At 35.0% G+C, this 17,051-nt stretch overlaps 1 protein-coding gene across 1 annotated transcript in view; it reads left to right on the forward strand.

Annotated features, from left to right (window-relative positions):
• Positions 1-17,051, forward strand: part of LOC110372525 (sialoadhesin) — an 83,572-nt gene that overhangs the window by 37,607 nt on the left and 28,914 nt on the right. The window contains exons 2-3 of the mRNA XM_064039716.1: positions 11,537-11,669; positions 14,185-14,393. Coding sequence (XP_063895786.1) covers positions 11,537-11,669; positions 14,185-14,393 — 342 coding nt within the window. The remainder of the gene's footprint in view (positions 1-11,536; positions 11,670-14,184; positions 14,394-17,051) is intronic.

Genomic DNA, 17,051 nt, shown 5'->3' on the forward strand with positions numbered 1-17,051 from the left:
AAGTGACCCAGATGGACGGTGAAATAAGGTCAGATCGTTTTTATTCTAAGAAAATTCCTATTACCCACGTATTATTCATCTTAAATGGTGCTCATAAAGTAAAATGCTGGCAAAGCTAACAGTTTCTATTCAGTAGAGGAAATTACTGTCAGAACCGCATTCTAACCGACTAGAAGAAAGAAAATGTATTGTTCTTATAAACTAATATTATAAAATGCCAAGGTAACTCTTTTTATTTATAGTCTGACATAGAATTAGGTACACAAAGAATTGAACAGAAGTGTCCTATAACTAATGTAGAATTAGGTCCTACGTAGTTTAGGATAACCTAAATACTTCAAATGATTACTTTAACCTTCAAGAGAAGTTGCGCCAATTCGATCCAGGCGTGGGTAGTTCTAAACGTGCTCTCTATTTAGTGCAATGTCTTTGATCATTACTCTTCGTATGACAAAGAGAAACCGTATAAGGAAGCTATTATTTCTGGGGACCAATTTGATCTGCGATTGACAGTTTGTCAGTATGTCACAAAAGACTTTTAAAGTTCAAATCTCCGATTTATGATGACACCAGTAGTGTGAGGATCACAATAGCAATCCCCCACTAACAATATAAATGTGCTTTCAAACCAAAACTACCGAGTCGTATTATAAGGTCATATTCTAGAGCCTGAAAAAGGTTTTCTGAGCTTTTTATCCGGCAGTAAATGGTTGCCCCACAATGTGGGAGAAACCGTGGGAAGCAGTTGGTTTTGTATGAATATATGTCAGACCAAATAATTCTTAATGCTTTCACAGTAATAGCCCTCACTATTATTAGAATTACAAAGTGGGCAGCGTCTGGACTGGGATTGCAGACATAACAAACCATCTTCAATCATGTAATCGTTTTGTAATGGCTCATACAGCCCGAAACGAGGTCATGAATTCCGAATTCACAGTTTTGTAGATACGAACATGACATACCATGAAGCAATTTATTTTTCTTAAATTGTAGATATTTTTGCTCCATATACAGACCCAGGGGAGCTGTTCATGGTAAATGTGTCCCGTTCCTACAATAAATTAGAAAGTGTGTTAGAATGGTTGTTTGTAACAAATGACAGTGAAACCACTTGTCCGGGCTGATAACATGAATTTGCGAAGGTAAGTTCGGTGAGGGGGAGCAGGGGGGTAATTTGTCCGTCTCGTCACAATGACGATCTAGTGGAGACAGGTTACGAATGTTATTTTAAATCAATGATGTTTGGGTCAAGTCTGAAGGCTGAGTTTTAAGAAATTTTTGTTAATCAAACTCCCGCTCAAAAAATAGGGGTGTTGTTATAAGTCTGAAAGCATATGTGATCTGAAAGATATGTTTCTATCTGTCAGTGGCTCCGGACTCATTCGCATGTCGTTTTCACTACTTGATTCGGGTATTTAAATTAGGATGATGTTTTTCATAAAATGAAGTTAAATCCTAAAACCAATTGCGAACATAATAAGTATTTTGACCCGAATAAAAGTATCAAACGCTTTATTTCTGTGAATCCTAGATTATTCATAGAAAAAATAGTAGCACCAGTTTCTAAATAACTTGAGCAGATGTTTCACTAATGCAGAAACTAGATTGAATCTGATTTTTATTTTCCATTATCTGTGCCGATAGAAGCAAAAATAGCCCGAATCGGCATTAGACTGTTTGCCAGTAGCGTTTCATCTCCCGTGGGAACACAATCGATATTAAGCCAAATCAAAGGCTTTTTGCTACTGGCTATTGTTTCTGTTTATTTTGAAATGTGACCAGAAGATTACAAAGATACATGGTTTTATGGTAATCATTTGTCATTTGTTTATTTTGGGCTGCGTTTGCCAAATTTGTTTAACCATTCATTAATTTATAGTAATTAAACTCTTCTCTAATCATCCTACATACATATTAATTTGTTATCACTATCTGTTAGTTTTGGGTAAAAATTCTCAACTCAATTACCTAATCTTAGCGATATTCAATTTCGGTGTGGTTACATAACTCAAATATTATTATTTGCTACAATATGATGTTACAAATCTAATATCTCACTAGCCAGATTAGATAAATTGTGGTTATGCTATGAAATTCTGGGAACTTGGTTGTTTTGGTAAACGCATGGCAAACATCAATGGGAACTGGTAAGCTGAGCTATTTCACGTTAACTGAACGATCCTTTGAGTATTGGATCAGGTTAAATGGATAGACATTATTCTGGTTTAAATGTCCACCGATCAAACATTAAATCTTATTTGATTTTGATGTGCCTGCGTTTATAATGAAACATGCTTGAAAGTGGATAACATGAATTAGTTCATCATCTGCCTAGCCTTTTCCCAAATATATTAGGGTCAGCTTCTAGTCGAATCGGCAACTGATAACCAGTGTTTTACCTGACGATAAGTGTCTTACCATTTCCTCCTAGTTACCTGCGCAACTCGTCTAAAAACTGTTCAATGGCTTCTTATTATGAATCAAAGCTACATTCAAATAAGTCTATCAGTTGGACTGCAAACACAAATCATGAAAACATAACCCTTTTACGACCTTCTCTCCTACTTCTTTATGTCCAAAATTTTCTGCAACATTATCTTTTTTCAACCAAATACAAAACGATAAACAAGTTTCTTCATTCTTCAGCTACACAGACCATTGTACCATATCTCCCCTACTTAAGTGCAACATACACAGTAAGTTACTACATCTGTCCCCAGGTAGATCCGGGTCGCCTAGCTAGTCGATTTGTCTCGGGTTTTGCTCCACCTCGCTCCGAGGATTTCCTAATCTCTTCGGTCGCGTGGCTTCAACGTCGTTAGGTCATTTGTAAGTTGTATTATGTAGGTGCTATGTGATTTGCTTAAGATATGTATAGTATCTTAATTTAGGTTCCTTAACTGCTTTTACTTTGTTATCTTCATATACTTGATATTTTGAAGCTAAGGAGTTGGAACTTTTAGTGTTAGATAGTCCATTTACTTAAGAAGTGGTCAAGATAAATATTCGGGTCCTCTTAGCAGTTCCCACAAATGCGGGTAGGATCATGGCAGAAGATAGTTTGATTGCTATGTTAGCTGTACCTGCCTTTAGAACATTTTACTCAAAAAAAATCTTACCTGTACTTTAAAACTACAAAATATCTCACATAAACAAAATACCCAGACATGAAACCAATACCTGGGCTCGAATATACAAATTGTATTCTTCCGGATTTCACTGCGAAAAAAGATATGTACATACCTAGATATATTCCTACATACTATCTCTGTCACACTGGGATTTAGACAACGTCATGAAATAAGCTCTGTATATTATGTCCTACGACTCAGGCCTTCAATCACCACCAACAGTGTTGATATAAATTTACATTTCGCCACTATGTTGCTTCACTATACAGGCACGTATAAACCTATCGAACGAATTGATAAATTGCCCTGTAACCTAATCAAGATACAGGTGTATGAGGATGTACGCCATCGAGATAAACTCATTTCCATAATCTAATTCCGACCACTCCCCTTGGATCGACGGACACGCAGACATACGGATTACTGTGTATAGCTTAGATCATTGAACCAACTGGATAAGTTATTACCATGCAATTCCCTCTACGTCGTATTCTTGTGCGTGTCAATTCTGTCATATGCACAACGATGAATGAGCTATCACTGTTGCGTTGTCTTCTCCCTCGCGCGTATATTAGTAGACTCTTTGCATAGATTTTGTGTTAATGGCGGGTCCTGTTGTTTAAATAGTCTAGCATCTATAGTAGTAGGTATAGTTAAGCTTTGTACAACTGCAGTGTATTGCCATTTGAGGCTGACGTTGACACCGCTGACGTGACCAGTGTTGCTACGATTTTCGAAATGGCTGGCACGAAGTTTTCTGGTCGATCGATACTTGTGTGCAAATTGTAGGTTGTTTCCGTAAAGTTCGGTCTTGTTGAGGTTTGAAAGAAGAAATTAGTTTTGCAAGAAAACTATACCGTTTAGCACATGATGTAATCTGAATTGCAGTTTACGTAGAACTAAACAACTCCTGATATCTTTGATTGAAAAGGAATTCCATTAAAAGGAACTTACACCACACCACTAATCAACAACCTCCAAAAATAGTATATCCTAAACATCCTCAGAAAAGCATATTCAAAACGAACCAAACATCATACCATGTTTACGACTAGCAAGCCGTCGAAGTACTCGAAGTTGAAGTTATCCCCTAAAAGCAAGCCCCATTCAGAAGCCGTCGTTCATCATTACGTAAAGACGTACGGACGGTAGTTGTAAGTTCCCATCTGACCACGGAATTGTACGACCAGCTCCGAACGCTACTATTGTTTATTTACGAGTCACGTGGCCAGCTGACGGGAACACACGGCCATGAAGGATGGCCAGCGACCCAAGTAAGATGTATGGCATGCCAGCCATTTGTGGCGTTTTTTCGAGGTCACGTTCGTTTTGTGTGCTCGCATTGTTTTAAAAGTGCAATGTGTCATGCGGATCTGTCCAAAGTTGGTTGAAAAATCTGTAACGGTATTTTAGTAGGAAAGTCCGCTCTGTAGGTATTTGTGGAGCTTAAATAAATCCTTTGATTATCCTTTCGGAGAAATAAACTTAAAATTACTATGTTTGGATATTAAATCGATACATACAAATACTTTGCAATTGGGTCAAGTCCTTCAGTGTTAAATTAATGGAAAAATATTCTACAGACTTGCTTTAAAAATAACAGTAAAAGTTCTATAGTAAATATTTTTGCTTTTATCGTATCGTAAAAATAATATAACTTTATCGAAGTGGTATAAAATTGACTGCCAAATAAAATATCCAAGCACAAAAATAATACTGCTACTCATAAAAAATTCTGCTTAAAATTTTACGTTTACATTCACCACACAAAAAAGATAGACAACCAGTAAGTTTGTGTGTCGCGTACATGTAATCGGCAGCTGTCATGCTCGCGGTGTTAAATCTCAGTTCACCGGTGTTTTGACTAATTAATAAACCAGTAAATCGATCTACCCCCTAATAAACCAAGTTTGAAGCATGTTTAAAGTTCTGAAATCTCCCTTATTATTAGAACAATACAGCTTGTGGTCTGTAAAGCACGGATTGACTCAGACTATCTGCAATCTGTAATCGTCTTTGTTTCGCTTCAACGACTTGTGAACTGGATAATCTTTGACATTGACTTGAGATCGTTATGTGGTTGAAATGTTAATTAAATAATGGTTTGATTTCCAAAATGTCTGCTATCGACAGCCTGAGCTTCTGTATAATGAGAATCGATCGAATTCAAATCAGTCAACAAATAAACGCAAAATTATGGCTAGAATATTTCTGTTAATACTGCTAGTCAAAAAGTTATGTTATCATACACATTCATGTAACACGGTTCTTTGGAAGAGCAGGACTTTGTTTCAGATCTAATCAGCAATCATGATATCAACTGCTTCATAATAGACCAATTTATAACAATAATAACCAAAACAATATGTTTACTAATAACATAATTTGAGAAACTAATCTCAGATCCATAAATTACTTCCTGCAAACATACAAACAAGTTCACCGTCATGTTATATCAGAATATAGACAAGTAATTACTGGCATGTCTCGCGTTGTTACGTCTGATACAAGCGCGGCTTATTTCGTTAACCTTTTCACCGCCACGCCATATCGGTATTCCTATGCCCTGTACGCCAAGCCCGAAAATCTTAATTAAATATCTACTAAAAAATACATAAAAGTAATGATTTAATAGGTTTATTTTGTATTTTTCTGCGACCTGTTTTTTGTCGAGTATAGCCGTCGTTGGCGCACAGGGCACGCTTGCTCATGTCGGCTATAGCCGACATTGGCGTTCAAAAGGTTAATGCAGCATCTCCGTCGAGTTATCTCGCTTTACATCGTTATGAGACGCAAGTGCTCACGGCACTCCGTCCGCCGAACTAGGATAACTCAGGATCCCTCGGGAGGCTTCCTCCCAGCCTTTGTATCGGAGGTATCGGTGGTCTTGGCACACTTCGAGATACCTACCAAGATATCTTTGTCCCGCTGGCCAAGTCTAATAAAACCGACTCAACTTTATGCTTTATAAAATATGGAAAACATTTTGATGCAGGATTTGTTCCGTTTTGTCTCGTTCCAAGTCTTTTGGGAGAGGCCAATAAAGAAGCGTTGAAATGAAAATATGGGTCAGCGGTGCGTCGTTTGCAATATTATGCTGTTCCATAAATAAAGTAGTGGGTTGTTATTGACAGTATTAATTGAATTTGCATGCCAATTAATTTAACAACACCTACGCAGAAAGAGACTTGAGAAAAAATAAAAAACCTACGTTCATATATTTTCTTACGAAGTAAACAATAGCTTGTTTAAGTGCATTATTTATGGACAATCATACTGAAGTACAGTCTAAGAAGTTGGCTTGTGACTAGCATCTGGTGGTTCTCCCTTCTCATTTCTGATAAGATAAAGTTCAAAAAATTTACTGCAGGAACAAATCAGTTCATCCATGCACCAGATTATAACTGATTACAAGCCATCACCTGTGTAGCCCTAATACAATCCTGAGATTGGGTACACGCGTGCCAAGTCCGATTATTAAGCCAATAGATCCGCACGCCGCGGCCGACCCCGGGAGCCATTTGTTACGAGTGTCTGCCGAGATCAATGTGCGAACATTATGATTTGGTTCTGCGATATTTTTCAAAATTTCAAAGCTGTCTGCATTATCATTCTTTGCTTCTGTCTGAATTTAATTGGGTTCAACGGCAAACGCCCTTTAAGAGTTGTTATCTTTTGTACTTATACTTTATTGAGTTCATCTGTCTGCCAATTTGCTTTTTATATTATTTCGTGATGAATTGCTGGTAGTGTCATCTTTAGTACTTTGTGATGATCAGCAATTGGATTTCTTTCATTTCTTTTATTCCTCAAATGTTTGGATTAATAATTATTTTATTATCCTATGACTTTGTGTCTGTTTCAAATTATTATTTCTTCTTCATCTTCAAGATGCATTTGGAAAGAAGTTTTTTTCTTATAAAAAGTATTCGAATCCGCAAAAACTAGTTCATAATAAAGTATTTTAGTTCACCGAGAAGAAATTAAGTATTTAGTCGCTGCAACTTGAAAAACTTGGCTGTTCCTTTTTCTTTCCGTACTTCACAAGTCACGGAGGATCCAGCGTCGCGTCGTCTTAATTCGTTTATATCCTGCACGACCAAGTTTAAACCCGGTTAGCAAGCAATTAAGCCATGTATGGCAACAATATTAAGTGCCTTGTCGTCTATGTGGCGTTGGCTGCCTGCCAAAACTACATATATCAAACACTCCTTTAACTTCTTCATCTTCGATATTAAAATATCTCTTTTTATTTGGCACACAATGTTTTTTGCCAAATCATATTTTTATAGAGCACTAAAATGACAAATACAAATGAGGGCTGTCACCCGCAATTCCGTTCGCATATAAATTACAGATGTCATATTTTTATTTGCCTCCAATTCGTTGTGAAAGGAAATGAATAATTAATTTGGATAAAAAAATGTCCTAACTAGTTTTTTATGAAATAAAAAACCGTAAAGAGGGACTCAAGAAATGCATATTTTCCTTTTATTCATTCAGAAGAATAACATAAATATTTTTATTTTCCCGAGTCGCCGTTATGGCAGACTGAACAGAGAAAGGAACATAAAAGTCTGTTTACCATATTAATGGAAGATTATTTTTACTGTCACTAAAAGACTTTTCGTCGTCGCTATCTAAAGTTTCATTTAGGAAACTTATCAACGGTAAGTGAGGAAACTCCTCTATAAAACGTCTTGTTTCAATTGGATCGTCCATCGAGATTGGCTCTTCCGTTGAAATCAAAATATCTCTTACAATAAATACTGAAAAGGCAAAGGCTCGTTAATTGAGTTGATTTATCACCCCGTTTCTGTTATCAGATTAATAATTAATGAGCTACTTAATGGATATTGAGGGTCGTATTTTGAGATGATCAAAGGATGTTTTTGGAGTCAGAGTTAAGTACTGATTTATGTTTTGAAAGGTAAAAAGTCGGACTCAATAGTAATGACTTGTTGTGGAAATAGATTCCGTGTCAGATAGGTAATTGAGAAAGGAGCTTTTGTATATTGATAAATGGAAATATTACAGAAACTTGTGGTTTCTGTCTAAGAAGTTCTAGGAAGCATTTTAGCTCCTGTTAAACCTGGATATCACGAATGTCTTTATTAAAAGCCTTTGATGTATGGTAGGCTCTTCTCAAATTAACTTCCTAGAAACCTACTCTTACATTTACGAGCGTTATATTTACTTAGTATTTTCTGCAAATTCATACCATGCAAATTGTCTATATGAAAAGCGTTAAAAACCGTCAGTTTTACATTCATGCTGTACATAAGTATACCTAGTGTACAGAAGGGTACATAAGTGTTGATATACGGATGAATGAAAAAAGTTTTAGTACTTCATAAGATATTTGCAAACACAGGCTTTTTTGGTAGGTACTTAAAAAAATATTTTTCCGGGCAATTTTTTATTTCAGTATTTTGCAGATTTTAATTAATGTAAAGCTATAATAAAAACAGTACCTACTGCGTGTGTTGGTTTGAAATAACTGGTAGCTTTGTACTGAGGCAATTATTTGGACTAACAAAATAAAATGCTAGGAATTTCATCTGTTGTACCATAATTTCAAGGAAAAATTCATTATTTTTGAATTATAAATATATGTAAATATTTAACGAAAGATACTTGCTTTGCAAGGTATACTAAATCTGTATTGAAACTTCCTGTCTTGTTAATTGATACCTATTTCATTTTTAATCATCCAACGATCTTTATATCTTGAATAGTTTATTCTCTATCAATACTCGATATGATAAAGCATTTTTAATTCGCCGATCATTTTTCGATATAATTATATTCAAATAAACCCTTCAACTTTATAAATTAGAAGAAGTTTTAGTCATAGATGAGCAGAGATATTGAAAAAAAATCTTTAAAACTTTTTCGTGAAATCACCTAGATCCAATTTTTCTTAGTGCAAGTAATTTGTCTCAAACTTGATTGTATCTTGCAGAACGTAATTTACTATTATTCTCTTAGAAGTTTATCAAATGGAGTTAACTTGACAAATGAAGGCAGTTTGATTTAGTTTTAATAGTTTAAACTGTTTAAAAGCTTTCTTATTGGATTTGAGAATGAGTTGAATATGTTTGAGAGTGTAGCAGCTGTGAATTTATATGAAACTCTTAGCTGTTTCTTTTCAAACTCAAAATATTTATTCACTTGTATTTTACAGATGTTTATAATAATGTTAAAGTACAGCTTAACGGCCTTTTCCAGGCATTGCGTTTCCGCGGCTACACCTGAATCCCGAAGGAACTGCTGCTGCACCCAGATAAAAAGTAGTCTTGATCTTTTTTTAGGCGCAAGCTTAACTAACTATTACAGGGTTGTTTTCGCATTTATAATATTTGTAAGACTGTTTGAGTTAATTATTTTTTTATTGCATTATACATATTACTACTGAGAAAACAAGTATATCTTGAGGAAACCTAGTGAAACATGTTCGTACCTTTTCTTTTCGAGAAGAGTCCTCTACCCATTAGTTGAACAACAAACGCCATTATTCTGTTATCTAAATAAAAACCATTTATTTCAAAACCGACAGCGAACAAAGCCAATAATAATCGAATATAACTCCACAAAGCCAACAACAGCGGGGAAATAAAATAAAATAAAATTTCAAAAACGAATTCATTACAACAACGCAACTTTTCATTATGTACCACTAAACCGTGTACAAAAACGACATATTACGTGCTTCTAGAAAATTCTACAAAGGGGTTAAAAACATTTAATTAAAACTGGTGTGTCCGTAACTGGATCTAGCCAGTGTCTCCGATTCCCATGCACCACGCGACACGAGATATGCCGTGAGACTTGTCGCAAGAGTGACCGTCCGGCGTGACTACTGAACCTTAACGCAATACTTTTTAGTCGCATTCTTTATGATTGATTTGTTTTCAGTTATGTTTTAATGAATGGGAATGTTGTTGACCTTTTTGGTCTTTAACTTTTTTTTGTTTTGTTGTGGTTTTCTTATCCCCTCCGTTATTGGATGTCGGTTAATAAGATTCGAAAAATGATTATAAAAAACACTTTTTCTCTCACAATAATGGTAGTGTGAATAGATACACTAACAGCATCAATTAATAAAAATAGATAAAAATAATGTCATGTTCCAGTCCCGAATTCTGATTTACAACCTAACTTTCAAAACTATATAGAGCACTGAGACAGTTCTGATTTTCATTCAGAACGAAAGTTTAAAACTTCAAACTTCAACTATTTAAAACACTACACTTAAAAACATTTCAGAATAAAACGAACTTCGTCTAGAGGAAAATTAAAAATAATATCAAACAAAATATAAAGGACAGCCAATGATATTCGTCTCAGTCCTTAAATACTACTTTCATCTGATATAATAAGATTTTCTTCATCAACTCAAGTACTTAAATGAATACAGTCTTCTAAGTTTTGATGTAAAAACTTTAAGCCCTTTCTAGAGATGCCATCTTGGTTTCGTACACGCTCAAAAATGACAGTTTTGGTTACTAAAGACTATAATTAGATACTGTTTGTAAGTAATTGAATCATATTCAGTAAGGGGTATTATGAATATCGTTACATTTATTTTCTACATTTACACAATTCAGATATTTAAATTAATGTAATTATTAAAAGATATAATACAGTTTTACAATGTTACTTCGTCCTTATTTTGGAAAAGCTCACTGTGTAGGCGTTAGAGGTTTCTCTACAACTTTCTATTCAATTCTGAGACTTCATAATTTAATTATGTGTGCCATGCTTTAAAATGTGTAGTAATTACAATTTGCTTCTAATGAATGAATCATTTTTTAATTAAAGTCGTGACATTATTCGATATATCAGTATCAGTTACTCTTAGTTCAATAAACTCTGGTAATATCACTTTACATACAGTTAGAGGGCAAGATACTTTGAATCTATGTGTCATTGTAAGATGATATATTTATTGAATAAAATACGAGTACAGTTTTAATTACGTTTATTGATGGATTCGAAGCTGGGTGGTTTGAGCACCTGCAACGTAATTGATTCTATAACTTTTAGTTCGGAGAGTTTAAATAATACAGAATGATTTGTAGGTTGGTAATACCGAAAAGCAGAGCTCTCACAGAGTATTAAATCTGTCAGTGGTTTCACCCGCTTCCTGAGTGAACTACTTTTTGCACACAGATAAATTAAACATTATAATCTTATTAATTTGTGAGCCATATTCATCAAAATTCCTTTAGCCGTTTGTGCGTAAATAAGTGAAAACACACACACACACACATAATTATACGCACTCAAAAACGTTCACAATTATAATATTAGTGTTACTTATATACAAAATTAAAAAACGACTCGGATTATCTTAGACTAAGCAAGACCTACCTAATCCTATGTTTTCTTTGTTGCAGTTCCAACGGCGCACGCGCAAGGCGTGCTGGGGAAGAAGGCAGCTCTCCCGTGTGACATCCAGCCCCTAGCAGCCGAAGATCATGTCTCCATGGTGCTCTGGTTCAAGGAGACTGATGGAGAACCGCTGTACAGGTATTTGAAGAATTCCTTGTTATATTGCGCATATTGTCATATGCGCTAGATTTAATATTTCTTAGTGATTTATTGACAAGATTTTGAGCAATGGATGTACTTCCAAAGAAACACAAAGTGCTTAAGAAGGAACATGGTGGGTTTTAGTCAGTAAAAATCTGTCACTTTCTCACGCTGCATCCCCAGCGATAGGGTTCATTTAATGATTTCCCATAAAAAAAGGATTTAAACCTCGAGTACTGATAGCATTTTGTTTTAATGTTGGAAGGAGTTACTGGGAACTAGTATTCTTCAGAACTAATAACTGAGGTGGGTTTAGTGTCAGTAAAACACACTTCGGTCAGTTAATGGCTTCCCGTCTCATTAAAAAAGTACCTACGTGCGAAATTTTACTCCAGAATTAGCAGTCCCAAATTTTTTCATACTGTACAAACCTAAAATCTTTTTTGTCTTCAGTACATATTTATAAGGTTAATTGAAATTATAACACAAGCATTACATAGATGCTTAAGGATAAGAATGTAACGCATTGTCGTCTTGGGGACTTAAATAAGCCTCGCTTAGCTCAACAGGTCGCGGTATCTTGTAGGACATAAATATTTTTATGGCGTAAATGAAGACGTTCATAACTTATGGTTTTTATCGCTTTTAAAATTACCTAATGAGTGTTTCATCTGTTTAAACGTTTAGTAGCGTGTTAAATGAGTTTACGTATTTCCATGAAATTCGACTACCCGTATTTCAAGCTCGTTTCTTTTTATGGCCTAAACTAAATTTAAATAAAATATTCCCAACGGGTCCAGTGCGGGAGGTTAATTTCCCAGTCACACCTATTTCTCGTTTTTATTTTGATACGTAAAATACCGACATTGCAGTTTTGCATGCCGTATAACGGATGCTAAAAATAGAATGGCAGAATTTTGAAACGTACTGAATTAGTAAAGTTATTATGACGAAAATATGTATTTTATAGCCTCCGGTTTTATTACCACGTTTTATTTTTGGTTCTAAAATTATATTTTCTAACTCCTCTTTTTATATTTTTTTAAGGTGTAAAGGTTAAACAATAAAACTCCGATAGGCTCATTGTAGCGTAATAAATCCGTAAGTAATCGCCCTCCCACAAAGTCACTTGACTTTGCAAAAACATCAAGCGAAACAAAAACAAGTCGCAAACTCAGAACAACCTTAAAAATGTCAACAATCTGAATATTTCAACAAACACTATGTAATGAAAGAAAAAAACAATATCTCGGAATGTCAAACGAGCATGGAAAGGTCGCGATACCTACGTAGAACACGATGCATATTTGATGGCAACTGAGAAGGAGTAGCGACGAAGTGAAAGACGCTTTAGCCACTCGAGTGTTTGTTGGACAAAGCTAAACTGATGTTCGAAGTGTCAGACACAGCTAGACTTATGTATGACACTCAGTGCAGCTCTCAGTTCGATTGAACGCTAAAAGCAGTCAGATTGATTGCTTTAGGTCGGCTACAGACTGCGGGAAGACTAAAAGGCTTAGACGTTTATCGTCTAGTTTTATGTTGATAAACATCGGGTTTAAGAGTACATTTGTTTTGTTCGAGTGAGTCTTTAGATTTCTTTGGATGCGGTTTTGTAAAGTATTTATCGAAGTTTACTGCAACAAATTCAATTTGTTCTTAGTCTTTATTATTTTATAGCAACGGCAGCGCGTTTCATTTCAAAAATTTTAGTCTTTGAACTTTTTCAAATTAATATAAAACTTACTTGTGTATTTATAAAAACCAAATAAACTGTCTACATATTTCTACACAAATCGCAACCTAGTAAACGTTCCCTAAACAATTTCCCTACCACCCCACCCCACTCAATCTTCGCTCCTATACTTACGTACACTAAGGATTAATATCCCTTTCACCTTCGTATGATTTATCCGACACAGAGTGACTTGGAACACTGTTATCCTCTTAACCAGTTACGGAGTAAGGGGATAACATAGTTTCAAGTACCATCTCGCCCCTACCTGCGAGTTGAGGGTTCAGATAACTCGCCCATTATTCGGTAGCCATCGGATATTAATAAGCTGGATTCATTAAGGGTTAGGAAATACGATGCTGGATGTATGCTTGTTAGGCTAAGACTAAGGTTTGATAGTGGTAGTGTTACCTATATATAATATTGAGGATTTTGTAATGTGTTCCAATAATGAGTATAAGATTTCAACCCAATTATAAAACTGTCTGTATCCGGTAGTTTCACTGTTCAGAAGAAACAGCTTCATGTTGCAAGTAAGGTATATTCCTTTACTGGACTACTTTAATTCCCAAACAAAAGTTACGTCCAGATTTCAAGGTTCAATAGTCTATCCACTTAAGCACAATTGGATCACTTATGGCAGACAGACTTACCATACACAGAACTTTTAACCCCCCGACGCAATAAAGGTATTATAAGTTTGACCGCTATGCCTTTCTACCAGTCTACTTTAGAAATTAATAATTTCTGTGACTAATCGAGGAACCTTCCTTCCAGCTACGACGTCCGCGGCCGCCTGGCATCACAGCCGAAGCTCTGGTCATCATCATCAGGCTTCGGCACCCGCGCCTACTTCAGAGCGGCTGCTAACCCTGCAGTACTGTTCGTGGACAGCGTGGTGTCTTCTGATGCTGGAGTCTACCGGTGCAGGGTCGACTTCAAGAACTCGCCTACCAGGAACTTGAGGGTTAACTTTACTGTTATCAGTGAGTATTGATTTTTGGTATTTTTATTGATAATTATGGATCAAGCCTCTTGGTCATGGGAAATATTTGTTAGGCAACAGTTGAGCAACAGGAATGTTGCGTTGGGTGAGAACTTTGCATCAAGCAGTGTTGTCAGTATCTATACTAATATTATAAAGAGGAAAACTTTGTTTGTTTGTTTGGTTGTAATGAATAGGCTCAAAAACTACTGGACCGATTTTAAAAATTCTTTCACCATTCGAAAGCTATATTATCCACGAGTAACATAGGCTATATTTTATCCCGGTGCGGGCAGTAGTTACCACGGGACGCGGGTGAAACCGCGGGAAAACGGCTAGTTGTCGAATAAAAAGCTATCTTATCCGATGTAGCTCGATTAGGATGATCATGTTCATTATGTCTAGTCTGTTTTTTTTTTCTTCGAATTTTGTCGTCTGGATATTATCTTCGCATTTCGAAGAATGAGGCATGTTGTGTTATAATGACATAAGCCGATATAGGTTATTCCTAAAGATAAACCTAGGTATTTTCTGTTATAGTTTGATTAATAGAACACCAACATTATTATAAAAATAATCTTGCTCTTTAAAGAAATTTAAAGGTCTGAGTTTATTAATAAGGTTGATCATCGATTGAATTATCATGAATTGCAAGGAATTGAGTACGTTAGAACAGTAGGTCCCTCCTTTCTTTGTTAATCAATGATACTTTATAGTATAGATTTAATACTGACTAAAATGATTATTTCAATAAAATATCATGTTATTAAAGTATAGAAATATGAATAAAAAAAAACAAGTGAATATACCTAATATCAGCGTCTAATATTCCCATTTACTACACGCACGCTATTTATTTATATAAAGTACTATTACTACATATATTTCACAGGCGTATCTACGCAATATATACCTCTCATCAATCTTTGCTCCTGAAGTCTAGAATGTTTGGTCCTTAGGGCAGACATTTATTTTCCCTAGTACTAGAAGATATTATTTTTAATGCTGATTTATTATCACTTTTACGAAAACCTGTTGCAAATGACTTCAATGTAATTGATTAATTTCCAATTCAATTAAAGTTAAATTTGATTTATTTGATAATTGTATTGGTCCTCACGCCGTAATACAGCTACATGAACAATGAATAACAACTTCAAATACTTGAAGAAACAGATTGTTTTCGATTAAACTTTCAAAATATCAATTTTGTGTAAGTACAAAGTTTTATTCACGGTCGCGTCTGTCACAAATTTAAAATGATAAATCTAGTTTTATAACAAGAAATATATAAGTCTTCGCGTTTCAGAATTTTAATTAAATATGAAGAATTTGACTGGAACACCAAGAAAAAATTTCATGTATATAAATGAGAGGGGTTCACAAGAAATTGAATATGCGATGAGTGAGGGCCGGACACCAGGCGTGCCTCGCTTCTTATACAAGCATTGAAATTCAGGGCTATTCAGGAGTCGCTTGAACATTATCTTTGATGTTCTCATAGTTGGTGATCAACAGTTTATAATAGTTACTAAAAGAAATCATTACATTTCATCACTGACCAGTCATTAAGGACAAAAGTATTTAATCAAATCTTCATACAAACACATAACACCATACACCATTGCCTTCATGATGATACCAATTTCAACCTAAGAAAAAGCCTTTAACATAAATTTTAAAATTAAAAAATCACCTACATTGTATTATTTCAGTGCAGATTGCAAGATTGTTTAATGAGTTCCGCGCGTGACGTCACGATTAATTAAATAGTGGTTGTTTAAGCCTCGCTGGAACCCGCAGAGGAATGTGTGGTCGGGTAAGTAAAATACTGTCTCGTAGGATTAAAGGAATCTTCTGTGGAGTAAAAACTAGAAAACATTTTTATTAGGTTAAGGTTAAGTCACAGAAAAACGTGATAAATAACATTAAAAAAAAAATGTAATCGATGAAAACAATGACTTATTTTAACCTCAAAAACTGTCACTGCTATGATTTATTAATGCAGATAATTTTTGACTATATAAATATACAAACTTAAAACAGTAACCAAAAAACAGCAAAACTCAATTACAAAAGGTACAAGGAAATCAATTTTACTACAGCACCTGTAGGTAAAATTTATTTTAATCTGAAGCTATATAAATCTATTTTTGGAGACGCGAATATAATTATTTCATTTTCACTCAGATATAAATTGTACACAATACAGAACAGCCTTATATAAGACCACTATAATTAATAAAACCGTGAAAGCATTTCAATTTCTCATTTGCTAAACATTAATTATAACTTACAAAAAATAGGCGGACCATATTTGAAACTAATCCAACAGTCCACATTGTAACACAATAAATATAATTTGTAATGTCTGTCCGTTTGCTGACGTCATCCCGACGACTAATCATGATCTATTCTATCAAACAATGAGCACTGACGAGGCAGATTCAATACAATTAATAAAACACATTTGTTTGTAATGTCGTTCGCCAAACAATTTCATAATAATTGCAATTCTGTTTTGTTTTAATCGGATTAGAATGTTGGTTTGTTTCGACGTCGCTTTTGTTGCGCTAAGCTTTTTACAAGGAAACGAGAATCTTTGAAGGATTGTGTTTGAACGGTTTTTAATTGACCTATATAACTTATACTTCTACAT

This window comes from Helicoverpa armigera, chromosome 20 (assembly GCF_030705265.1).
Source record: "Helicoverpa armigera isolate CAAS_96S chromosome 20, ASM3070526v1, whole genome shotgun sequence".
NCBI classification, from domain to species: Eukaryota; Metazoa; Arthropoda; class Insecta; order Lepidoptera; family Noctuidae; genus Helicoverpa; species Helicoverpa armigera.